Genomic DNA, 27,834 nt, shown 5'->3' on the forward strand with positions numbered 1-27,834 from the left:
CATAACCTGTTGGCTCTCAGTGAGAGCAGCTTGACTCTCTACATGTCTGCACAGAAGGGAAACAAACAAGTCTGGGCAGGTTCCTCCCCCCCAGGTGATGCAACCATTAACACGTGAAAAGGAGACAATTAAATTCAACCTCTTCACCCAGCCAAAATGATTAGTTACCATAGCAACCTTAATCTGTAGTAGGAAACATTAACACAACATACACTAAAAATAGTTACAATAACTTTCTCTTTGTTGCTACAGCTCTTCCAGAATGGAACAAAAGCATTGAGAATGTACAATGCTTGGTGGTGAGCTAAGTAGCAAAAAAGACCATCAGGGTTTGCAAAGCTTTTTAAACCATCAGCACTTATTATATTTGTGGTTATATGCCTTCTAATATAATTATGCACTTGTAATTATGCACTAATAATTATGCAAAGTAAGGATCAAGTAGTGCATCTCCATTGTAGCACAACCAAGACAGCTTCTCCTGTAAGTATCTTCATGATAAATATGAATTTCTGCACGAAGAAGGCCTTTAATCTACATTGTCCTACAGAGGCTTCTATGCTATCCAGAATTCCTGAAAGCATGGAGTTCTGCACTATATAGAAACTTCACCTCTATTCTACTCAATGCATGGATTCCTGATAAATAACTATGTCTGATAGTTATTTATATTGGGGGTGGGGTTATGCAGTGCCTAATCCATATTTTGAAGCCTAAAGTTAAGTGTCTGAAGAGGAATATACTCTTGAATCTATAACAAATCAGTTTGTTTGATGATCAGTTTGCTTGGTGATCCCAAGTTTTAGAATTATATGAATGTGTGATCAATCCCTTATCATCTTTTCCTGCAGCTTAAAGATCTATTTATTTATTTATTTCTCAAATTTGTACTACCACCCATCTCCCCCCAAAGAGGGACTCTGAGCAGTTTACAATAAATTAATCAATTAAGCATTAAAAACAATAATCATAATAAAGTTTAAAATACAATATGATGCAATATAAATTTTAAAAAATAAAAATCCAGATGGCTATGAAGATTGTAAATATGAGGGGAGCACTCTAAGGTGACAGCCATCCCCAAGAATGACTCCCCCACTCCCCATCCCATGCACAGTGGCAGACTCTGGTCTCCAGGGACTTCTGAAAGGTCAGGAGGGATGGAGCTTGCCTGACCTCCGGTGGCAGGATGTTCCAGAGGGCAGGTGCCACAGCACAGAAGGCCCATTTTCTGGACTCCGCCAGCCAAAATTCTTTCACAAATGGGGTCCATAAGATGCCCTCTCTGCATTAATGTGTGGGATGGGTTGATGTCATGGGGATGAGACAGTCCCTCAGGTATCAATTATCAGTAACGGTATAATAAAATATTTATTATAGATTTATTATGTATCTACTTTTGTCAGTTCAGATCATCCTGAACTTGTTCATTGGCCTGTTGTTTTTATCTGTGCATGTTTATTCACCAAATTGCTTATTTAGCTGAAAAAAAAATCAACTGACAAAGACTGGGAGGTTGAGTTTCATATGACATTAAACACCAGAATTAAATGTTTTGATGTGTCTATGTGTAAGAGAGACAGAGAGAGGTGAATTCATTCTAAGGACATTCTAAGCTTGGAGGTAGAATAAAGCATGGAGAAGATATTTAGTAAATAGCCTGTTCTCTAACAGTAAAAACTACTAGAGCGATGTTAATTAGTTTTTTCTGTAGCAGCCATGCAACCTGAGGGAGTGTTCTCATCTAAATGTTAAGCTAAGCAGAATTGGAATGGGTCAGTTCTAAGGGGATAATTCTCTAAAGGACATCTGGAGTACTAAGCAAATTATTTTTAAAAAATGCCTTGATGATACTACTATCTTCAGAAAGCATATGATGATTTCATGCAGTTGATTTTGTCTTAAATAATTATACATTTACTCATAATTCATACACCCAGAATTAGAACACATATAATGATCACCAAGAGATCTTGCACATGAAATCTAGTCTCATTCATTGAATGGGAAGGGATAGGTGAAGAATATTAATAGGGAGAAGTTGCTAGGTCTCTCTTTCACCTTTAGCCAACAATTCCTACTGGCTATTCAGTACTTGTGGCAAGTTCTTAGCGGTATGGGGATACCAAGTCATCTTGTCTGCCTCCTGAAGAATCTGTATAACGACCAAGTAGCAACAGTAAGAACAGACCACGGAACAACTGACTGGTTTAGGATTGGGAAAGGAGTACGGCAGGGCTGTATACTCTCACCCTACCTATTCAACTTGTATGCAGAACACATCATGCGACAAGCTGGGCTTGAGGAATCCAAGGCTGGAGTTAAAATCTCTGGAAGAAACATTAACAATCTCAGATATGCAGATGATACCACTTTGATGGCTGAAAGCGAAGAGGAACTGAGGAACCTTATGATGAAGGTGAAAGAAGAAAGTGCAAAAGCTGGTTTGCAGCTAAACCTCAAAAAAACCAAGATTATGGCAACCAGCTTGATTGATAACTGGCAAATAGAGGGAGAAAATGTAGAAGCAGTGAAAGACTTTGTATTTCTAGGTGCAAAGATTACTGCAGATGCTGACTGCAGTCAGGAAATCAGAAGACGCTTAATCCTTGGGAGAAGAGCAATGACAAATCTCGATAAAATAGTTAAGAGCAGAGACATCACACTGACAACAAAGGTCCGTATAGTTAAAGCAATGGTGTTCCCCGTAGTAACATATGGCTGCGAGAGCTGGACCATAAGGAAGGCTGAGAGAAGGAAGATCGATGCTTTTGAACTGTGGTGTTGGAGGAAAATTCTGAGAGTGCCTTGGACTGCAAGAAGATCAAACCAGTCCATCCTCCAGGAAATCAAGCCAGACTGCTCACTTGAGGGAATGATATTAAAGGCAAAACTGAAATACTTTGGCCACATAATGAGAAGACAGGACACCCTGGAGAAGATGCTGATGCTGGGGAGAGTGGAAGGCAAAAGGAAGAGGGGCCGACCAAGGGCAAGATGGATGGATGATATTCTAGAGGTGACGGACTCGTCCCTGGGGGAACTGGGGGTGTTGACGACCGACAGGAAGCTCTGGCGTGGGCTGGTCCATGAAGTCACGAAGAGTCGGAAGCGACTAAACGAATAAACAACAACATTCAGTAAAGCATTTGAAATAGATGTCTATAAGACATTCATCTGTATGTGCTGAATGCCCATTATTAGGAACCCCGTGTGATGGCATGTTGTTTCTACATATATAAAGACTTCTAAGCTTGGGCAATGGGGTTATGCTCCATACAGAAGTCTCATGGAGCATAATCCCATTGCCCTATCTATGCGTTGGATATAAATGTGGCATGTGAATTAATTTGCCTATTGTATGATAATACATGCATTTCAGATTTGCTTATTCCATTTATGCCACCGAAGACTGTGCAAAATTATAAATCATAAAATCATAAAATCTAAAAGCATTATATTATCTTGCCTAGAAGGTATTACATTTGTTTAAAAGCAATGTTTGTGGGGAAAATATAGAACAAGGAATTACTATTTATTTATGTAAAATTATGAAAGTATCTCACAAGAGGTTGGGGAATTTGAAATGCAGCTTCCTTCCCATTCAAGCAGAGTTCATTTCTTCTCTTCCCATTTTAAACATGTATTCATTTAATTTATTTATTTATTTATATTTCAAATTTCCATCACCGCCCATCTCCCCCATATTTATTTATATGGCTGCCCATCTTACATACAAACTCTGGGCTGCTAACAACAGTCCCCAAATGTTATATAATAAAAGCTCTGTCAACAACAATGCAGACATTGGAGTTATTTGCTTATGTACTGTTTCTTTCTTATTTTGAAGGAAAGAATTCAAATTGAAAATGGCACTTTTACTATAAGTATGCTGAACATTTCAGATTCCGATCTCTACCAGTGTGCTGCAGAAAACAGATATGACTCCATTTATTCCAATGCTGAGTTAAGAGTCATGGGTAAGTTTAAGGCTGAAAAAAATAAATTGGACAACAGAGATTTAAAACAAGTAAAATTTCTTAAAAGTTGATTAGGAAGACAATCTTAAAGAATGTATGCATAACTTAAGGAAAAAAGAAAGTATTATGTACTGCCCTATTCAAAAATAAATCTAACTGAATTTAGAGGGTTAATGTGTGTAGGATTGCAGCCCCATCCATTTCTAAGAAGTGTCAAAACATGTTTATAGAGCACATATGAGTAACTTTTGGGGGTCAAGGACTGCATCTTATCTTTGGATGGTTTGTGAGGGCTACATCCCTATGTGGTGTAAACTATAGAAATGTACACGTTGTTGCAAATGTATTGATTTAATGCAGTTAAGATGGATTCTCTTTAGCTTTTGATGGGACCATACTTCAGGCTTTGCTCCTCAGCTCCAAAGTTGTTGTTGTTGTTTTTTTTACTTATTTATAGCTTCAGCTCCTGATTTTTCTAAACATCCCATGAAAAAAACTTCAGTTGTCCATGTGGGAGGTGAAGTAACCATTGGATGCAAACCAAATGCCTCTCCCAGGGCTGTTATTAGTTGGAAAAAAGGCACTGAAACTCTACAGCAAGGTAAAAGGTATGCCTATATATAGGTATGCCTATATATTTTACTTTTTATGTGAGCAGTTTTGCAACCTTTACATGTCAAATCTTGACAGGGCCCAAACAGAAGGAGATTGTTCCAGACATGAGATTTTAAAATTCTGTTGTCTTCAAACAGCTGATATACATATCTGTTTCAAAAGTAGGGCCATAGTGTTCCTATGCCTAAATCAAACCAAAAGCCTAAATCAAATTTAGTGTCAAAGAACCCATCTGGCAACCTCTGGCAACAGAGGGAAGGATATTTTGGGAAGTACAAAAGAGACTTCATAGCATCATAATAGATCAAATGTGAGAATGTGCTAAATGCCTTCAAAATCTTGATAAAATGGACCAGAATCTCTTAGTCTTTACATCAGTCTATGTTTCTCTAGCACTGCCTGTTCCTCTAAGCAAAGGGAAAAAAAAATCTGTTGTGTGTTCTGCCTGTTCTGCAGACTGGGAAAATCTTCACTTTGTTCTCCAGAAGCTGCTTTATTTGTTCAGTCTGAACAGAAAGGCAACAGGTTCACTGGGGATATCAGGATTACAGATATTCTGAAGATATATATGAATAATCCAAGACTATGCATCTGGGTTAAATCCAGAAGAATGTAAATCCATTGAAATAAAATGTGCCTCTAATTGTGGCCTTAGCCTGCCTTTAAGTAATTCACCAGTACTACCCATTTGCTCCACATTCCTCAGGACAGGATACTATTTCCTCACTTGCTTTATAATGATATAATTATTTCATTTGATTGCTTCACTACTGTGAGGGCTATAAAGTAGAAGAATAAGGAAAGGGCCCATGAAGCAATTTGGGTACAGAAGTGATTTGATTCCAAATAAGGAAGAATAGATTTTAAGTGCCGGGCTAGGACAACAGATTGATAGTTAACTGATGTGTCTCATTCCTGTTTAAACCACTTGAGTGAGGCAAAGCATTTGCTGGGTTAACTTTTGCTTTGTTTTGTTTTTCACCAAGTCTTGGGTGTTATGCATGTCAGCTTGAGGGGAATAGAAGATGGTGTCAATTGCTGCCATTCCTTGGCAGCAAGTATTTGGTCCTGCCCTGACAAAGATGAAAATAGGGGGTGGAATCTTTAAATTTAAAATAAACATTCAGTTTGGGTTCTCATTAACATAAGAAGATGCCTGATTGATAGGCCCACCATGCTGGGATTTTGTATCATGAAAAAGTTGAGAGAATAAACAAATGGTTATGCATAATAACAAATGATTAATTGGCCTTGGAGAAAAAGAAACCTTAATGTAAAATGTACTGAGGTAAAACTCATGGGAAAACAGAGTTGAATTTTCACTTCTCTATGGATGGTGCTACCCAATGCTTGTTTTTGCCATTGTACTTTATACTGTTGCACTACAAAATCTCAGGAAATATTTAAAATGGCAGTAAAGTCAAAATTACAAATGTGACCAAAATAACAGAAAGGCTTCACATAGTTTAGTACGCTTTATAAATACAACTAAAGGCTATTGGATAGATGATAAACACTTAATCTCCTCATTTCCATTTTGTTGGCTTTCTCCATTTTTTTTTTTTTTTTTTGGCTTGGGAGCCAGGATTTTTTAAAATGTAAAATTGTTTTTATTAATTCATTTTGAAACAGTCATACATAAAATAAAAATGAACACCCACAAAAAAGAAAGAAAGAAAAAAAATCATACAACAAGTAAACACATTTAAAAAAATTGAAATTACAACTATCTGCCAAGTCTGCCTGATTTTGTAAGGGGGAAATGAAGCTTTCAATGTTCCCCAAGAACTTTCTCCAAAGGGAAGGATAAAGTGCCATTTCTGATTAGCAGAATATATAATTTTCTCAAAAATGGCTAAATCTCATATCTCTGAAATCCAGTAACTTTATATCTGCAGTTACAGTATTTTTCCATCTCCTAAGGGTTACTCTTTTTTTGCTGCTGTTAGAGCATGGTTGGCTTTTTCATGTTGCTTTCTTCCATACTATATTGTGCTTTCAGTTTTGACAGAGAAGAAATGGTATAGAGAGGTGCCTGAATATACAACTGGATTTTTAAAACTAAGTTGTTCTTTTCAATTTTCTTATCTGCAAAAAGAAAAAAAGAGTTATTGAGATTCCTTTTTCTCTTTTGATCCTTTTTTATCTAGTAGCATGTACATTTGTAGCAGTAGACCTTCTTACTCTATTCTCATCTCAGCAGAAATGTCTCCTCCATTTCCAGATTTTTTTTAAAAAAATAGATTTAAATGGACTTTGGGCTTAGAATCAGGACTCTTCAAGTTACCCTGGAAATTTCAGGGTCAAGACGAAATTAATGCAAATTGATCTCTTCTCTTGATGTCATGCTAGTATTAACTAATATACAGTAACTTACTAGTGGACCAATGGGATTGATTCTTCATCATCTAACTTTAATTAAATACTGCAACTTTATTTCTGATTAAAAAGTGAAATGACAGAAATCAAAGCCATAGATTTCCCTTCATGCTTCAAGGCATCACATATTGCATCATGTCCTGAGATATGAGATGTATGCAAATTTTTAGCCTATTCAGCAGAATCATTTTCTTTTTCTAACTGCCTCTCTGGCCAGCTGAAATTTAACACTGTCTTGTACTAATAGGCACTGTCACTGTAGTTCTGCTACAGTTCTATTTTCACTTCTCAAGATTGTAAAAATAATTTAAAATTGGGGTTTACCCAGTAGCAAAACAGCAACTTTAGGTACAAATCCCTGTAAACAACACAATGTGAATTAATAATTTTAACTATTGCCCTGTTTGTTAGGTTTATATCCCGTCTTTCCTTCAGGTGCTCAGGGTGGCATACATAGCACTCCTTTAATTTTTCCCATGAACAATTATTCTTTGAAGTTGGATGAGCTGATAGAAAGACATTGGCCTAAAGTCACTGAGGAAGCAGAAGGCTGACCAAGCTGGGTCTGCTGTGTTGTGAACCAGCAATCTTCTTCTTAAACACAGGTCTTATAACTCTGATGTTTTTTTATAATATTTGTGATAACTCTAAATGGTATTAGGGACTATGGTAAGCATTGACTCAACTGAATGAGTGTTCCTGCCTGTGTAAAGTAGCCAATGAACTGCTGGAGTTAGTTTACAAAACCTGTGCTTTCCAAAATCAATAGGAGCACTCGAGGTGACACAACATGGAAAAGTGTAGTTTGAAAGTAGAACAGAAAAACATGTCCTCAGATCACTTTGATGGTGAATGGGGAATCAATGGAGGGTGACACTGTAAAGCCCTTACGACAGTTATCCAGGCTTGGTTACAATGCAATGCACTTTATGTGGGCTGCCTTGAAAAGATGCAGGGATCATACAATACTTGTACTGAAAGATCTGCAATGGGTATAAGTTGTCTAGTATGTACAATTTAAAGCACTGATCTTGATATTTAAAGCTTTAAGTAGCTTAGGCCTGATTACCACTCTTGCTATGAACCTGCCTGGTTATATCGATCAGTAGAAGAGACCCTTCTGAAGATGTCCAGGGTTCCAGAAGTCCATGGGAAAGCTTGAAGTAGGTTGCATGGGAAAGCTCAGGTTATGAAATGAACTCTTCAAGGAGATGGATTTGATTCTCACTCTCACAGCATTTATCAAGATATTAAATAAATTGTTGACCATCATCACATTAATTATAATTGTGTAAAGAGGTACTTCCGTTTATCAGTCTTCTATCTCCCTGCACTTAGCTTTAATGTTTTAATATTGTGAGAAACAGACAAAATCTATATCTTCCATGTCTTGCAGGATTTTATATATCTTCTATTTATTCTAAAATGTTTAAAAACTTTCATCATTCCTAGTTCCCTTTTTGCATGTTTTCCATTTCTACAATCTCCTTTTTTAAAATGTAATAACTACAATTTTACAAAGTATTCCAAATGTGTTCTTACCTAAATTTCCTTCATGTACTCCCAGCACTTCTTATATGTACTGTAAATAAAGTTGCTGCATTGCAAATAATAACATTCTTGATCCAACAAGAGAGTTGTCTGTTCATTTTTCTTCTGTTGTATACCTGCTGTTCTGTATATAGGACAGAAGGCATTAACAGAAAGTAAAGATGGATTAGGTGTAATTTATCCTAGGCAGAAGGTCACAAACATCCATTTAAATTATCTGTAAACCATTTAATTAGTACATTAATTACTGCATTAATTTAGGCTCATAAGAGACTGCTTCAATTCACTATCCACTGTAAGCATGGACAACTAACAGTAGAGTTACACATAATAATGACATTATGCTTATGTGAGATTTTCCCAGATAATCTGAACTTAGTAATGCTTCTTGCCATGCACAACAAAACATACAAGTCATCTAGGACTCAAATCCAAATAAAATACATAGAGCAACAGAACTAAGTATGAAATTAATTTCCCCATGATAACATTAAAGTCTATATTATTAGGTATGTGATAGTATTCATATTTTTAAATTGGCCAAGATTGAATTCCAAGGTATTCCTGAAGCTGCTGTCCTATCATCTTCTCAAGTATGTGGCCTCAAAATGCAATATTTCTATATGTTCATTGGAGGGGCAGAACAGAATGGAACACACTAGATGTCTTTCTGCTGTACAGGTAGTCCTCGACATACGACTGCACTTGGGACCAGAATTTCCATTGTAAGTCATTACAGTTCTAAGTCAAGTCACCACATGACTAGACCCAATTTTACAACCTTTTTTATGGTGGTTTTTAAGTGAATCATGGGTCATTAAGTGAATCACCATAGTCATTAAGCAAATCCAGTTTCCCCAATGGGTATTTTTTGCTGGAATACAGCAAAGAAAGTCACAAAATATGACCACGGGATACTGCAAGCAGTTGTAAAGGCCAGCTGGTTGCCAAGCTCCTGAAGTGCAATCATATGACTATGGCGGGGGTGTGCAACATTTGCGAAGCTCAGAAGTGCTTTACAGGCCATAAAGCACCCATTCCAAGGTTGGTGTAATTTCAGACTATCATTAAACTAACAGTTGTAAGTCGAAGACTACCTGTACTACTTAACTGGATAATATTGTTATATGTTTAAATGCAAAGATGATTTCAGTAGGATGTAATAAGGACTAAATCAAATAATCTAGGCTGGGATTAGCTTCAGTTATGCAGCTCTAGAACAACATACATAGTATTACCTGCTATTTTTGTATCATTCCTCAACTTGACTTCTAATAGTAAATCAAATGGAAGTTCATCAACTGATTGTAGAAATAATATCAGGTAATTAAAACTTTTGTGTGAATTGGTTGTTAATTGCTCTTTTGTGAGATGTCTTGAATAGGCATGAGTAGATGGACTGAGATAAGAAAATGAAAGTTTTGTACCTGGGTACAATTAGAAAATGTAATGGAGACTGACAAATTTATTTGGGAAAATTGGTTTTTGGTCTAACTTCACATGCCTTTCTGGACAGCTAATGTTAGTGATGTGCCGATGATCAAGATACAGATGCTTTTTTAAAAAAAAAACTATACAGTGGCATATGATTGAAATATTCTTATGAATGTGTGTCTCTATTCTCTCTGTGTTTGTATGCATACTTCTTTGTTACTTAGAGCAGGCATTCCTTATTTTCAGTACCATGACTCTATAAAATGATAAATGAACTTGTGTTCTACCCTTTCATAATTAAAACAAATTGGAATTAGGATTGGGAAGAAAGAACTACAGGTAGACCTTGCTTACCAACTGCCTTGTTCAGTGACTGTTTGAAATTACCAGTGTTGAAAAAATAAAATGTGTCACCAAGGCACACATTTACAACTTTCACAGTGTCTTTCTCTTAGTCACATGTTCGCCATTTTAGTCATTTAGTATGTGTTGTCCTGTGGCTGACCCCTTTTTTCTCCCTATCCTTGCAGAGCAGAGAGATTGAAGAGGAAAGGATTACAAAAGAGTAAGCTAGGCAAACAGCCAGTGCCAGTGCATTCCTTTTCATGTGTATTCTCCATTGTGTTCCCACTTACTCTCTTGTGTGCCTTCCTCTCCAATGAATATAAACATTAATTCCCTTCTTGTTAATTATCCCAGCACCAGGGTGGGCATTCCAAAAGGTGGGGGAGTGGGGAAAAAGGAAAACTGACCTAAAATCCTAAGCATAGTTATGGTCACGTTATTTTTCACTTAGTGACCATGTCACTTAGCCACAGAGTTGCCGGTCCCAATTGTGGTTGCTAAATGAGGACTACCTGTATATTCACTTTGAATGATTAAATTTCAGTTTCTATATAATAAGGGTTCTCATACTTTGTAGAACCACAACTGCCTACTGTGTGCTTGCACAGCAAAGCAAGGAACAAAATCCAGAGTTTTAACAGTCTTCCCACTTGGCCTGTGCAAATCTGATTGGTTTTTAAGAGATGTAGGAGCCCCTTTAAATTGCATGAGACATCCTGCAGGGTCCTAACCCACAGTCTGAAAACACTTGGTTTACAGCTAAATCCCAATTCATTTAGAAGCAAACAGCAAAGAGAAACCTATTTAGCAGCATTGTTGAAAAGTATTACATTTTTTGCTGATTACAGAAATGGTCTTTTGAAAGTCCACATCACATTTATAGGCAGAGAAAGTGAGTGGACCATTTCTCCAAAGGAAAGAGAAATCCAACTATTACCAAAGTGCAAAGTAGATAGGGTATAAATCAGGTGTAATGTTTGTGTGTGTGTGTCTATACATAAAAGATATACTTTCTGCCTACTTTGTGCAAAGTAAGTGCAAAGCCACTATGATCCACTCATGGGAAATCCTCTGAAATTCTCTTCTGTTTGGAAAGAATCTCTAAAAGACATTTTCTTTCATTGATCTGAAATAATTGCTTGGGAAAAAAAAGGTTAAAAAATATAATTGTCCAGTGCTAACTATATTCAATCTTCACACAAGAGGCACCATAAACTGCAACAAAACTTTACTTGGATTTGTTACTCAGTGAATTCTCAGCTAGATAAAACCTTCACAACTCATTCACCCTGTGACATAGCTCCAAGATAATAGTTCCAGAACATTCACTAACTGTTGACTTGTAGAAAACAGTTCTTTTTGTTATGTAGTGTCTGACCTCTGCTTGTCTTCTTCTCTTGCACACACTATTTGTGCCAGAATAGCACAAAACCTTGTTACTGGAAATCAAACATTAGAACCAGAGGGATTATTCCAAAGGTTTCATGACTTAACTTAAAAAAAATAAATAACCCATTTCTTTTAAGACTAAAAAATATCTGTATGAGTTTGTTTTTCAGACATAGATCAGGGACAAAAGATCAGGGACATTATTACATGCCTTAGGGTTTATTAACGTTTTTATCTCACCTTCCTTCAAATTGTTCAGTTCAAGACTTTGCCAGAGAATGGGGTATTACATAACACTATCTAATAAAGTGCCAGGCTGGTAGATTTTTCACTGCTATTTTTAGAGATAATGGTTTCATATCCTTTGTAGAGAGTTGTTCCCTCTTCCCATCAATTATTTGGCAAGGTCTCACTTCTTTTATAATCCTGCCCATAACTTCACCCTGTTCCAGCTGTATGCTGAGAAATATCCACCATAATAGGACAAGCGGGTACCAAGTTCCCATTCACTTAATCTGTACTAAATATGAATGAAAATCAGTACACATACGATTGTATCTGCAGAGTAACTAGTCCCAAAAGATTACCTAGCTACCATCCAACTCAGTTTTCAGACCAGTTCCCTGAAAAGGAAATTAAATTAAGTTCATTTCCTGAAAAGGAAATTAAATTATTTTTTTCTGAAGAATAATTGTTTTTATATAAAATTTGAAATATTTTGTATTATTTTATATTTATATGTATTTATTTATATATCAAATAAAATATAAAAAATAATTGTTTTTGATAATAACTGTATTATAGATTTATCGTATGCCACCCAGAGTTACTTTTTCATGAGGTGGGTGGCCATATAAATTTGATATATGTATGTATGTTTGAATGAAAGACAAAGGAGCCTATTTTGCTTTTCTTAGCAGGACAGAGCATTCAGGAATAATCATGTAAAATACCTGGTTTACTTCTTCATTCCAATTTGAATTTCATCAAAATTATTTGTCAAAGTCACAGTAGATACCAAAGGTTGCTTCTAAAACTTCAGCAGCAATGCAATTATAACAATATTTCTCCATTCTTACGTGTCTTTCTATGCCGTAGAAATCTCTTCTATAGAGATATTTGGGGGAGCATAGCTGATCACATGTAGAATCAGTCTCCAGTTCTCATTTATGAAAAAATCCATCTCTGTTGAAGTCTTAAAACTCAGTTGATGGTGCTACAGATGTTCAAACTGAATATAGGCAGACCAACAAAGAACCTACTAATTCAGCAGTGGGAACAAATTGAGGAGAGGAAAAAAGTGCCTTCATGCTAAGCAAATCCCAAGGCATTTTCCTTTTTTTGTTTGTTTCTGTTTTACCTTGATACCTGATCACCTCAAACACTGAGTACAGGTGTGATAATTCTCTTGTGTTTGACAGTTGGTTGAACAAAGTCAGTGATAATTAACTCCGAATCAGCATCTTTAGCTCCACTGAAATCATAGTTTGCTCTTGAACTTTGCAGATGGCACAGCAGTTCTATACAAAGAGTAATTATGGGGGGTGGGGGGGTGTTGTTTTTATTTTGTTTATTTTTTGCCATTCCTTCTCTTTCTTCAGGAAAATGTTGCCCAGATTCTTTTCTTTTCATCACTTGAATTTATTTCCAACCGTTAAAAATTGAAATATAAAAAAGATAGCATAGCAGCTGAGCCTTACCTAAATTAATTCTTTAAAACTGAACTTTTTCTTTTTCACTTGGAATAACACAATGTTGTTGTTTTTCTAGCACAAAATATGTGTGTATTTTTTTAAAAGAATCTATGTCATCAGGCCAAAGTTGCAAGAGGTCCTCTTTCTCTTCTCTTTCTACCTTTTCACCTTGAGGTAACAATCATGTACAGCCAGGAGCTGATCTAAAGGAGCTTTAAACTAAGGGACTATTACACTCTTTATTTTCCTATATGGGGATTAGCTCTTTCTGGCTCATTATTTGGAGAAGTAAAGCTCAAAGGTGACATTAAAATGTACTAACAGTGGGGAGCAGCTGGGTCACGAAAGCCTCAACTTTTGAGAGTTGGAAAAGAATTAGCTCAGACAAGTATTAATGTAGATGAAAACACTTGGAAACAATCATCCACTTTTACAAAGGAGAAAATGCAACCCCCAACATAAGGATGGGCAGCATGTGGCTCCTGGTGATATTAACCAGCATGGCCAGTGGTAAGAAATGATGGGAGCTGCAATCTTGCAATCTGGAAGAACATAGGGTTTCCTTTCCTTCTGCAGCACCAGTACACTAACCCTAAATATCCTAATTAAGGACATAGTGGGAAAGCAGGAGAATAGCATTTGCAAAATATGATATAGAGGGTACCACTAGAAATACATCAAGAGATCCACAGCAGTGGAAACCTACTTTTTGTGAAACTGGGAAGCATGGGGGAAGAAGTGACAAACTCAAAGTTAATATGAACATAGAGCCAGTATATGTGCCTTTGTAACAGCAGCATTTCTGGTATTCTGCATAAATAAGCAAAAGAACTCCAGGTAGTCTTCGCTTAATGACTGCGATTGGGGCTGGAATTTTGGTCTCCAAGTGTTGTGGTCATTAAGGGAGGCATCATGTGACTGGACCTGATTTTATGACCATTTTTACTGTGGTTGTTAAGTGAATCACATGGCTCCCCTTGATTCGGCTTGTCGGAAGCCAGCTGGGAAGGTCACAAATCACTATCATGTGACCGCAGGAGGCTGCAACTGGTTGTAAATGAAAGCTGGTTGCCAAGCACCCAAATTGCGATCACCTGACCATGGTAGTGGTGCAACAGTTGTAACTTCAAAGATGGGTAGCAAGTTACCCTTTTAGCCCCGTCGTATTGCCGAACCATAGATAAACAAATGGTCATTAAGCAAGGGCTCCCTGTAAGGATACATGACTAGTAAAAACAAACAAACTAACCGGATGTTGGTATAGGTTTTCTCCTGAAACAAAACCATGACATAGTGCTTTTTGTCACATATGTTCTGAAGAATACACTTCTGCTCCCAGACCTGAATATCTGCATTAATATTATTGGAAAAACACAGTAGAAAAAGAATCACATCTTTGACTGATGTCCTTTGGAAATTTGAATTCCATCCAGAAACTTAGGAATAATCTAAGTAATGTTTTAAAATATAATATGAGCCCAGCAAAATACTTTTTTTTTTTCCTTTTTTGGTTGTTTGGTAAATCCACAGCTGATATGACTAAAATATTTAGTGCTTGTAAAATTTTGTTTCACCTTCTATTCTGCCTCATGCTCCAACAACTATAGGGATGATTTTGCAAGATCTATCCATTTGGATGGTTAGAACTCTCTGTTTTGTAATGGTTTCCAATTCTTTTTCCTCCATTCTACTGTCCCTGGGTTGTGCGGGCAACTAATATTCTCCTTACTTATATGATACCGAAGTGAATATTAGACAGAGCAGACAAACTGAAGCTGCCTGATAACCCTGGAGGTGAAAGAGACAGATGACAAAAACAAGGTTGTTGTCTTTTCTGTGTGGTGGAGTTGATATATGGATACAATAAATGGCATTGTTTATGTTAGGAGATGCTAGTATTAGGAGAAATGATGGGCTTGAAGTCTCTTTAGAAGAGCAGACTCTAGGGGCTCCAGGTCAGCCCATAGTAAGGTCGCCCATATTGTTATCAGATCCTACAATCATGCAGTAAAGGTCAAGTTATAATTTACACTGCTTTTGTAAGTCCCATGTATCATTTCCAGAGGGTACCTAACCTGTAGCCTTGTGGGTCTTGAGGCTTTTCGGTGTTCCTTTGATGCGGAGCCCAGTGACCACTGTAGGTGTGCATGCCAATATAAGGTACTTTGTTGTGTCTATTTGCAATCATTTTGATTCGCAATTTAATTGGGTATTTTTCCCGCAAATCTCTTTCTCTCCCTCTTTCTCTCTCTCTTCAATTATTGTTATATCTGGTGTGTTGTGTTCTAGATAGTGATCACTTTACAATACTCACTTAAATTTTATTATCATTTTCAACAACTTTTTTTTTTTAAAAAATCTTGTTATATCACATTCAGGAAAATTGAAAATTATAACTTTAAAATCTTTGCTTGCCTTGATGTAATCCATGTTTGTCTTATTCAGCTGATTATTACTACTGCTACTACTAATAATAAACTGCCTTAAACTGTTTATTTATAACTATGTGTCTTATTAACCTTCCTTTAATAATCAGCTTACATTCCTTTCATTATCTGACTGTTAGGACTTGATGCAGCCACCTCCATGATGAATATTTTTTCTTCAGACTGCTGAGAATTGCATCATCTCATACTGTAAACAGCTCACCATCTAAGACTGAAAACATATTTTACTCCATGAAGAAACACACCATACTTAGACCTCATATTGTGGATTTATTTCTTCCTCTGTGGGAATAAATTGACCAGAGAAAGATGCAGACTAGTTGTAAAGATGGAATATTAGTAAATTCTGCTGTGTCTAATCTGTATCTAATGTAACGATCAATGATACCCTGAAATGAAAATTTGGCTGAAATGTGCTCAGTGTGCTGTAATCAACAGCAACTATGATTAATGTCCAAATATTACAAATAACATTATATCACAGTTATTGCTGTTAAGTCTTCAGTATAATATCATGTTAATAAATGGTTTGCATGGTTTTGTTTATTTTTTCCCTCCCCCTTCAGAATCTTTATCTTAGAAGATAACAGTCTGAAGATATATAATATTAACAAATCTGATGCAGGTGTATACAGCTGCATAGCAATGAATCAATTTGGAGTTGCGAGGAATTCAGGAAACCTGATTGTGAAAGGTACTTTCTTGTCTTTATTTGCATTTTATGGATATTGGAAATCCACATGCATATTTGATTAATCACGCTGTGATGTCAGAGAATATAGTACTCTGTGAACGTGGTTTGAAACTTAGTTTCTTAGCGGGACAAAGCTGCTGAGATGCCTGTGGCAATCCAGAGGGTGCCTGGCCAAGGTACAGGCAATACCTGTGGTTTGATACCATTCTTAGAGGGAGGTGTAGACAACAAATTCAAAATTAGTATCCAGGTTTCAGACTGGATAATGAAACATGTCAAGCAAATGGCTGCTTTGCTCTGAGCGGTAGAAAGATATGGAGAGATTATACAACCCTTGTTCGGTCTCAGAAATTAAAACTGTTCATGCAAATGTATATTCCTGAAGCTCCAGGTTTTCAGGCACATATATCATACCTGTCTAGAATATAACCTGGGATATTTTACCTGATTGAGGTGAGAAAAGTAATTTATTTGAAGATAATTTCATTGGAAAATTAATTTTTCAATGGGCCAGGCAGAGAGACACACATTGATGTATTCGTATTTGTTAAAAAGATCAAGATTCAGGCAACAGTAAGTGAAGGACCACTGGCATATTCTATATAACAGTTTTAGCCAAACAACCTAGTTACTGAGGCAGCACCTGATGCCATCTTACCCACTATAAATGTGGCTAAGTTCTGAGGTTTATCTACAGCTAGTTGAGAAACATGGAACAGCCACCATTTTCACTTACCAGGAACCAGTATTTGAACTTATGACTGTCCTTTGTTTTGAATTCCAGTTTCTGCCACTAAATGGCAATTGTTCTAGATTCATGCAGCATGATTAGTCTTGGGAAAATCTCAGAATTAAATTAAAAGGCCACACAAGAATGGAAAACAGATGGCATAGAGTGGCTTCATTTACTCACTGAACTAAAGTCTATCCCCCTTCAACACAAGTTACATTGGTTTTAAGGCTGAGAGATCTATTCCCTTTTGCTTAATATTCTAGATATCCACCAACCAGAAGATATCTAGAACTAGAGAACTCTGAAGCTTATCATTTTTTTTTCTGTGTACCAAACCTGAACGGAGTTTACCGTTTACCCAAGTCATGTTAACACTAGTAGCATATTTAGAATATGGATGGGGGAAAAGGAGAGTTTCCTGTTGCTACTAGGCATCAGAAATTCACATCTTCTATCCATCCCTATATTAATAGGGATGGGTAGATTTTTTTATGAAAAGATTCTAAATAGCAAGAAAAACAACATTCAATCAAGTCATGTTTGTTTGCTTTTTGCTGAAAATTATTTTTTCTATCACTGCTATCCTCCAGTTTATTTGAAATATATGTATTTAGCATGTTAATTACCTGAATTATCATTGAAAATACTGACTTGATGCTCTTTTGTGACATATCACTACTGGTATGTATACATCCAATTCCACTAAAACCAGTCTCATAAGAAGTGATTTAAAAGAATATGACTAATGGAACCTGGGAGATTTATCAACACATTTCCATCAGGTTAACATGAGGAAAAAAAGTTTCCCAGGATTCTTAATGGTTATTGCAGCAAGAACTTTATGATGGCCAAGCCAGTTATTCCATCCAATTGTTAACCATATTAATGGCACGGAAAAGTCTTATATTTGAAAAACTTTGGACACCCACTAAGACTTTTTTCACTATATAGGATTTTTATACCATATTAACATAAATATATAAGCATAAAGCTTTTTACTGGAATGATTGCTTCGATCCAAAGATGCCCCTATTTAGCAGAATGAATATGCCACTCAGTGACCTGATTCAACAGCTAAAACATATGCTGTTGTGTGAATTTAGATTTCAAATCAAGTTGTGATAAGTTGAGTTGCTTAATCGAACTTTTTAGTTATTATTTGTGGAAAGTTGGGCTCACACAATGCACTAAACTGGGGTAACGAAATACAGTTACTGTGTTCATATTACATGCTATGTCAAACTAATCAGCCGTATTACAGCTTAGCATGGTAGTTTTGTTCACAGAATATAATGTGCTGAATCACAAACAACCTAGCATCTTGTACAAATCTAGTTTTCATCTGTCAGTTGAACCCCAAAATGGGTGAAGATATCCTCGAGTTAAGCTTGAATCCTGGTGACTCTGTCCATTGTAACTGCTAAGCCAGGTTCAACCTGTTATGCAAATATATTCATCTGAAGGATGCATTTGACTTAATGGAAGAGTATGGCATAGAAAAATAGTTGAAGTCTGGGGTGGGTTAGGATAGCAGCTTCTATGAATTGGCCATGTTCAAATTTTATTGGGTTTTTTTTTTAATCTGTATCCATACTTATTCACCATGATGTGCCCAAAGTAGCTGATAAATCAAAACAAATATAACAGGCCCTCCAGATATCAGAATATCATGACATAATTAATAGTTTGCTTTATGACAAAACAATAGATACCCAAATGTCACAAATGTTACCTGGGTTTCCAGGAGAGTGGAAATCAGGGATTATTTGTACCTGGAGCTGGAAGCCCAGATCCCACAAAGAGAAAAGTGGGGTCCTGTCAGTCCTGGACTTTACTAAAAGAGGGGGAAGAGCCAGTTTGGGCTAGTGGTTAGGGCAACGGGCTAGAAACCAGGAGATTGAGAGTTCTAGTCCTGCCTTATGCATGAAAGCCAGCTGGGTGACCTCAGGCCAGTCACTCTCTCTCAGCCCAACTCACCTCACAGGGTGGTTGTTGTGGGGTAAAGAGGAGGAGGAAGGAGTAATAGGCATGTTCCCCACCGTGAGTTATTTATAAAAATAATAAAGGCGGGATAGAAAATAAATGGTGAGAAATGTGAAAAGTCCCCTGTGCAAGCACCGAGTCATGTCTGACCCTTTGGGGGGACACAGCTTTTGTGGCATTTTCTTGGCAGAAAACACCAAGAAAACGTGGTGGTTTGCCATTGCCTTCCCCGGTCGTCATCTTCCGCAGCAAGCTGGGTACTCATTTTACCGACCTCAGAAGGATGGAAGTTGACCTGAGCCGGCTACCCAAGAATCCAGCTTCTGCTGGGATCAAATTTGGGTCGTGGGGAGAGTTTTGGTTGCAATACTGCCGCCTACCACTCTGCGCCACACAAGGCTGTTAGAAAATACATAAAATAAAATAATAAGAATAAAAATATTTACTACCTGTGCTTTAAGGAAAATTTAATAATGGGGGATAAAAGAAGGAGAAACTGAAAACTCCAGTGGCAGCATTCTATTCATATCTGCCATTGGATGAAGTTAACTCAAAGTCAAAGAAGGCAGAGGGGGAGGCCTTATCTTCGAGCTGATGAGGCCTTTCTTAAAGAGCAAGGTTATGGGCTCTGGGAATGCTGGAGTAGGTGTCTGGACAGGCAGGCTTTCCTATGAACTCAGCCCCACCAACCTGATCCTTTGAAATGAGCCTTCTTTCTCCTTTCCTACTTAGTCAGTATAGCAAGTGCTGCTGGGTTGGCTTCCATCCTTGCAAACATGGAAGATTTTGTTCTGTGCAGGCTGACACACACAATCACAACCATGCTCACTCCTATCCCTCCTTTTGACCATAGCTGCAGCTGTTCAGTCTTTTGTTCCTCTACTCTGCAGCTCTTCAGACAGCTCAGTGTTCTCCTGCCTATTCCCCAGCTTCTGTAGTATATACTGTAGTCCTTCCCCTCTGAAAGTCTCCCTAGTACCTCTCTGGGATAGCTGGAGCTGAAGATAGTAATTGGCCAAGTACCCCAAAGTTTTCACTGATGAAGAAGATTTTGAGCTTCGGTTTCCCTTGGGAATCCCTTATTCAGCCATGTAAGAACCTTCTCAGCCATGTAAGATGTGTTAGCTGCTGAGTGTTTGGTTAGGAGATGCACAAATGAACAAACATTCATAGACACTTCTGTCCATCACCATGTATTGTCTCCTCACCCCTCCCTCCCTCTCCATTTCTTCCTGACTTTACCAATGCTGCTGCCACTGCTAGTTTTCTGGACGCTCTTATTTCTGCAGTGATCATCAACCATAGAGTCTGCTTATAGTAGAAGGCAGCTAGCTTAAGAACTGAGCCTCTTCTGAAAGGGTTGTTTGGGTTTTGAAGTAAATGACTGATCACTTGCAAGAACCACAAAAAGAAAGTTACCTGTCAGATTATCTGTATTTAGCTTTTTGCAACGAGGGAACTCTATGGTCTCCGGGAGTAATAGAAATAATCCTTTCCAAAAAATCAGCAGTAGTTGCAAAGCCAAGGAGGTCTGGGTGTGGCAGAGGTCTTGGTGATAGAGATTCCTTGGATGAGAAATGGAGAGAGAACATAAAGCCCTCCCTGAATGAGAGGAGAGGGACTCTGCAATCCCCTGTGAGAAATTGTAGTAAGTGGAGTAAGGCTCAGAGGTGGGGATTCTCCAGAGTGGAATGGGTTAGATACTTGTTATTGATAAGAGACCCATGTTAAGAGGCAGCTAAAATACTTGTAGAAGGCTGGTTTGTATGTGTTGGGAGTTTGCCTGGGTGTTCTCGCAAAAGGCTAAACACCCCTTCCCCAAGTATCAAGCTAGATGTGTTTTGGTAATTGACCTCCCAGGAGACTATTTAAAATCACTTGCCTTTGCTAGTTATCAATGGGTATTTTCTGCTTTGATGCCCTCCACTGGGCAGTCCTAGAGGTCATATCAAACTATATACCAGGTACTCAAAGATTTTGGCCATTTGATCTGGAACTGATTGAACATGTTATTTTAAGATGTAAGTTTTACATAAAAATTGGGCAAGGTTATTAATCCCTTTACTGAACAAAAAGCCTGGCTGCCCAGGTGAATCTCTTATCTTTTATCTTTTGTCTGATAAAAACCCAGAGCTGACATATCCAGTTGCAAAATTTTATTATCTAGCAACACATGTTTGTAGCAGTATAATATATTTCAGGGATGTCAGCTGAAGCAGATAAAGGGTATTGTACAGTGACATTTTATTAGATAGTAGATGCTACATTTTATGACTAATTGCTTTTATTTGCATGTATTCTGGTTTGTGACCATAATAAAGTGTGTGTGTGTGTGTGTTGGTAGTTGGTGAGCTGGTCTGGGCTTAAATGGGGACAGGGTTGGAAGATTGGGCTAACTGATGGTGAGGATATGGGCAGATGCCATATATCCATGATGACAGGCAAAGAGATTGTAGTGGTGGTGATTCTACCAGAAGATTGGTGAGAAAAAACTGAATAGCGGTGAGTACCTCTTTCTCTTTGGTACATGGTATGTAGAACTCTATATGATTTTATATATTCATATAATAGTTCAGAATGCAGTGCAGAATTAAGCAATTTATTATTATTATTATTATTATTATTATTATTATTATTATTATTATTATTTGGCCGCCCAACTCCAATGGACTCTGGGCAGCGTACAAAACTAGAAAAAAAACATAACAGCTAAAAACATTAAATCAGATAAATAGCCCAGACTAAAATGATCTAATAAACAACAGAATCAACAAAACAAAATGGGCCGTAGACAAATAATAAACATCAACCTTAGGTCTGGGACCAAAAAACACTAAACATTAAAGGGTCATGCTTTGTTTTGTCCTGTCCTTGGTGACACACCTGTGTAGAATAGGATGATCTTTTTCATCTTCATATGGAAGACTCCTTAGCCTTGATGGTCTTATTCTTGGCAGAAATCCTCAAAGTTAATCTTAATTGTTTCACTCTTGGTAGAAGGGCAAAGTATTCCAAGATCCTCGTTGTCCTTGGTAAAAACCAGGTGTGCTTAATTAGGGTTTAAAGCCTATATATTTCACCCAAAGTCATGGAGAGTTGGGCAGCATACACATTTTATTATTGTTGTTGTTGTTGTTATTCACAACAATGTGAAATCACAGCTGCCAGTTCTTTAGCTGGTGTTGGCCTTCATTCAAACTGAGCTCTTCCCAAGAACCTAGGATGTCATAATCTATCAGTGTAGTATATGTGCGGGTCCAAGCAATGTGGCCTTTTGTAGTTGACAGATAGAAATTTTGTCAATGTGCAGATTTTCTGTCATGAGTAATGACGGTGAGAAGGAGGGGGCCTCTATCCAGGGGGGAAAACGCATGCGTAGTACTGAGGAATTAAGCAGCCATTCAAAGAGACACAGATCAGGCCCGCCTTAGCTTTTGGGGTTTATATGTCTGGGTTTTTCCCACGCTTATTCAGTTTGTTAGGATTCTGTTTGTGTAGCAGTAATAAACACTAGAGAACTACTCCTCGTCTCAGTATGTGTCTCACTGTTAGGACATTTTCTAAGTATAATCCAAGGTTTTTTGGAATGGCATCTAGTGTGCTGATAACTATTATTATTATTATTATTATATAAACTATTAAAAACATGGATTGGGACTTCAAAGCAGACCTTGGCAGATGTGGCATAAGGTCTTCCTTTCCTTTGTCTTATTGTATTCTTATAATTTTAATTACTTGTGTTGATATTTTTTTATTTCTGTCTTGGGTAATGTTATATTCTTCAGTATTTCTGTATATTCTTTGATTGCTGTCTCATGATATATGATTATGTTATTTTCCCCTCCCACCAATTTCTGGCAGGACTGCGGGTTAAACCGCTGAGCTTGCCGATCGGAAGGTTGGCGGTTCGAATCCACGTGATGGGGTGAGCTCCCGTTGCTAGTCCCAGCTCCTGCCAACCTAGCAGTTCGAAAACATGCAAATGTGAGTAGATTAATAGGTACCGCTTCGGCGGGCAGGTAACGGCATTCCATTTAGTCATGCCGGCCACATGACCACGGAAGTGTCTATGGACAAACACTGGCTCTTTGGCTTTGAAACGGAGATGAGCACCACCCCCTAGAGTCAGACATGGCTGGACTTAATGTCAAGGGAAACCTTTACCTTTAAGCTATCATGGGGTGAGCTGCTATTAACATATAACACCTGTTCTTCAGTTGCTGAATTTGTCACCAATAGACTTCCAAGTCCAATTCAAAATTCTGGCTTTGACCTCTGTAGTTTGGTCTAAAGGTGCTCTTAGGGACCATCTCCTCCAAAGTGATTCTTTCCATCCCCTGTTCACTTAGTAACCTATCCCTGCTACTGGGCAAACATGGGCCTGGGTACAACCGTTAGTGATAGGCTTTGCGTCTGGAGGTTTACCAGGTACTTTCTTCATTGGCTGTCAATAGATTTTCTTTGAGTGGGTTTTGGGGAAGTGATTTGATCTAGATTGACTACTGATTTGAATGGGGAGAGGTTATTTTTATTTTGGTTCTACCCAGACTGCCATTTTATTATTATTATTTTTTTTGTATCTGTTATATTTATAGAGTGTTTAGTTACACGATGTTGTTGATTGTTGTTGTATTTTGCTGTATTGGGGCTTTCAGGAGGCTATTAATTGCATAGCATCTAGAGAGTTGGCCAGTAGAATACATGTAATAATAAATCGATAATCCAGCTTGCCATACTTCACCCAAACACTTGTAAAGAGCAGCCCATCTTGTACCAGCTGCCTTTCATCCAAATAACTTGGATCATAGCTCAGAAATCAAATACCTCCCACGGACATCATTACTGAAGGCAATCATTCATCTGCAATATTTTAATTTCTCCTTTCAGTGGCAAGATGGATGAGAACACCACCTGAGCCTCCAGGCTCTTGAGGTTCTCTCCTCAATCTTTGAATCTGTAGTGATAGAGTTGTAGCTGCTTTTGGCAGTATCATTTTAACTGACAAGGATTAACAGGAAGGGATAATTGTCAGTGGACTTAATAAATTCCACAATAATGAAACAGACCTTACCATAATTATTTGGTCGAGCAGCTGCCTTTGGAAAATGTACCATAAGAGCATTATGCAGACAGCAGGGAAATGTAATCTGACACTTACAAGTCCCAAAAAGAATAAAACTTACAGATTTCTATTGTAGTTGTGAAAGAAAGGGATTAATCTGTCCTTTTAGGCAACACAGTTATTCAAGCAATGAATCAGAATACAGCATCAGAATTTTATCTGTATTATACAAAATTCCAGGGCATGAAAACTCCCTTCCAGAGCAATGGAGACTATACCAAAGATGTTCTGAAAGTGAACTGCAACTAGAAATTGACCCGTATTACACCCATGTGTTTCCCATGGAGGAAAATGTGTTCCAATAGCATTGTATGATTCTTCTTGCAAAGAACTCAGATGCTTGCAAAAAGGGGATATATTTATAGCAGCAAAATCTAATATTCCCTGGATAAGCAACCTGTTCATAGTAAAGAACCCTTCAAGGAAATTACAGATATGCATAACCCCCAGCCATTAAACTGGGCCTTCAGATGATGTGATTAACTAATAGGTGTAGTCATAACATCCTGCCCAATCTTTCCAGAGCTTGAATATTCGGTTGTTGTGATGTTAGCAATGGCTCCTAGCATGTGAAGTAGAATAAAAAGTCAAGCCAACAGACAACATTCTCTACAGCTTTTGTTTGATAGAAATTGCTACTTCTTCCAATCAGCATGTCCCAGCATATTTCAGAGGAAACAGCCAGGCACTTGAAATTTTGTCTACCATAAAGGAAATAGCAAATGATATCCTGATTATTGGAGAAAGGACAAATGATACAGAAGCAGAAAAAAAAAAACAATTATTGGAAAGTACAGTCTTTCCTTCAGACTGCAGAGGAGGACGTCAAATTAAATCCAGACAAAATGAGTCTCAGACAGATAGGTGACATACATAGGACACATACTGTCAGCTATAAAATAAAATCAGATTTAGAAAGGCAGAGGCAATTTGGAACAACAGGGCACCACCAAAGGACATTACCTGAGTATGCATGCCTTGCTTCCTAGCTAAATTCTACCAATGTATGGCAAACATAAAAGCTAGAACAAAAAAAAAAAAAAACAGACTGTAGAGTGAGACTGGGCAGGTCACCACAAAAAAATAATTTGAGAAATTAAGCCAAGGTTGAACTGTGGAGTTCTTGGTGCTCTCTGAGCTTGTTTTTTTTGCTTCTAGACATTTCATTACCCAACTATGATGTTAGCTAGTTGGGTAATGAAATGTCTAGAAGCAAAAAACCAAGATCAGAGAGCACCAAGAACTCTACAAAATATCTACCATAAAACCTTTCTACCAGGTGTTGAAGAAGCTATCCAGGGAGATCAGGACATTTGAGTCAATCACCATGATGTACCCTGTCAGTTACATTTTACTTTCAGGGACTTCATAGGTTTGCTTTCTCCATTCTTCCCAAAGTTTTACAGCTTTGTTTAATGTTCCTTGGTTTAAACCAGTATTTTGCTTCATGGTATCTATTTAGTATATGCTTTGCTGGCCTCATTTCCTAGTACCTCCAACCATTCTTAGTATAACTGATTTTTCTAAGGAATTTGATTGTATGACATGATCAAAATAAGCCTTAGCTTGGTAATTTTATCATCCAGTGATATGTCTGGCTTGATGAAGCCTAAAGCACTCTCATTCATTATTTTTGCCCTCCAAGGTATGAGCAGTAGCTGTCTTCAAGTCCATAATTTGAAGGAGTTTGGTTTTCTTCTATGTACTTTCTTGTTGCCTAATTTTCATAACCATAGTTATAGGAAAAACAATACCATTTACTATTCTGCATTTAGTCTTAAGACTGAGGTCCTTGGTTTTTCAGATCTTCTTCTTACTAGTCATTGCAGTGTGCCCCAGTGATATAATAAATTTAATTTTCAGGTCCAGGGTCTCCTGTTCAGTTGATTTTGGAAGAAAGGAAAATAAATTTCTGGACTGATTCAATTTTTTCCTTGTCAATTTGTATCCTGATGTCACAATTTCAGCTATTATCATTACTTTAATTTTGTTTGTTTATTTTAATTTTAGCTGCAATCCAGCCATTTCTGCCTTGACTTTTAGGATAAGTTGTTTTATATCTTCTTCATTTTCTGCTAGTAGAGTGGTATGATCTGCATAACTTAGATTGTTAATGTTTCTGCCACCAATTTTTGTTCCAATTTCCAATTCCTCTAAGTTAAGAGGAGTTATGTTTTCTCAAAACTTCCTCTGTATATAAATTGAAGAGAAGTGGGAATAGAATACAGCCCTGCAGCACATCTTTTTTCAATTTTGAACCAGTCTGTGTCTCCATAAACTGTTCTGACAGGTGCTTCTTCATTGTTGTACAGTGATTTTATTAACTAAATCGACTGTTCTGGAATGTCCATTTCTTTCAGATATGTCCATCGTTTTTCATGTACATTGCAGGCTTTGCTATAGCTGATGAGCACAAATATACATACTTTTGAAATTCCTGTGCTTGTTCTATGATCCATCAAATATTTGTAGTGTGGTCTCGAGTGCCCCTTCCTCTTCTAAAACCATCCTATATATCAGACATCTCTTCTTCCATCATTGGGCCCAAAAGTATGATTTGGAACAAAATTTGCTGATATCAGGGCTATTGTGAGATAGTTGGAGCAGCTGTCTGCATCCTCCTCCTTTGGGACTGAGATGAACATTGACCTTTTCCAATCTTTTGGCCATTCATAGAAGCCCCATCATTTTGTAATTGCTGCTGTTAGCACTGATGTAAACAGTTCTGATGGCACGCCTTACAGAGCCTTTTTGGGGGTGGGGGGGTAGTTGTTTCATTGCCCATGCTCCTTCTTCCTCCAATATATCTGGCTCTCTTTCAAACCTCTGTGCATGGTTAAATCACATTATTAGTCATATACCATTCCTCAGTGTATTCCTTCCTTTTAAAAAAAAAAAAATGCTTCTGATCATTCAATCCTTTCCTACCTCTTCCCACTATTGTCCCTTTGCATGCAATAAAGGTGTCCAAGTTTTCTTTGTTAGGCAAAAAAGTTCTCTAGTGTGTCCTTTTGGGTGTCTTTCTTCTATTTCTTTGCAATGCTCATTCCAGTAATTTTGCCTTTTCCAGCTTGATGTTGAAATTCTGTATTTCACCACCTTCATTTCTGTTAACTTCAGCTTTCCTTCTCTGTTCACCAATTTGGATAGTTTCTTCTGACAACCATTTGCTTGTATTCATTGAGTTTTTGTACAGACAAGATTCTTGCCTATTTCACTGATAATGTTTTTTTCCCCCATTTCTTCATATGGTTCATATGGTTGCTTTTCCATAAAGTTTAGTAAGTGGAATCTGTTCTTTATTTTGACTGCATATAGAGTTGAAATTTTGTCAGTATCATTTTTCCTGAATGCAATATTCTTTTTGGTGTTGCAGAAAATGAATTTATTCATTTATTTAAAAGACTCGTACGGCCACCCTTCTTATGTATCACAACTCCGGGCAGCTCATGAAACCATAATAAAACC

The 27,834-nt window shown here is 37.4% G+C and overlaps 1 protein-coding gene across 1 annotated transcript in view; it reads left to right on the plus strand.

The window, feature by feature from the left end:
• The window catches only part of CNTN6 (contactin 6), a 223,333-nt gene that overhangs the window by 145,640 nt on the left and 49,859 nt on the right, over window positions 1–27,834 (plus strand). Inside the window, exons 8-11 of the mRNA XM_063292836.1 lie at window positions 253–299; window positions 3,785–3,980; window positions 4,438–4,588; window positions 16,401–16,528. Coding sequence (XP_063148906.1) covers window positions 253–299; window positions 3,785–3,980; window positions 4,438–4,588; window positions 16,401–16,528 — 522 coding nt within the window. The remainder of the gene's footprint in view (window positions 1–252; window positions 300–3,784; window positions 3,981–4,437; window positions 4,589–16,400; window positions 16,529–27,834) is intronic.

The sequence above is a fragment of the Candoia aspera genome, chromosome 2, assembly GCF_035149785.1.
Source record: "Candoia aspera isolate rCanAsp1 chromosome 2, rCanAsp1.hap2, whole genome shotgun sequence".
In the NCBI taxonomy this organism is placed as follows: Eukaryota; Metazoa; Chordata; class Lepidosauria; order Squamata; family Boidae; genus Candoia; species Candoia aspera.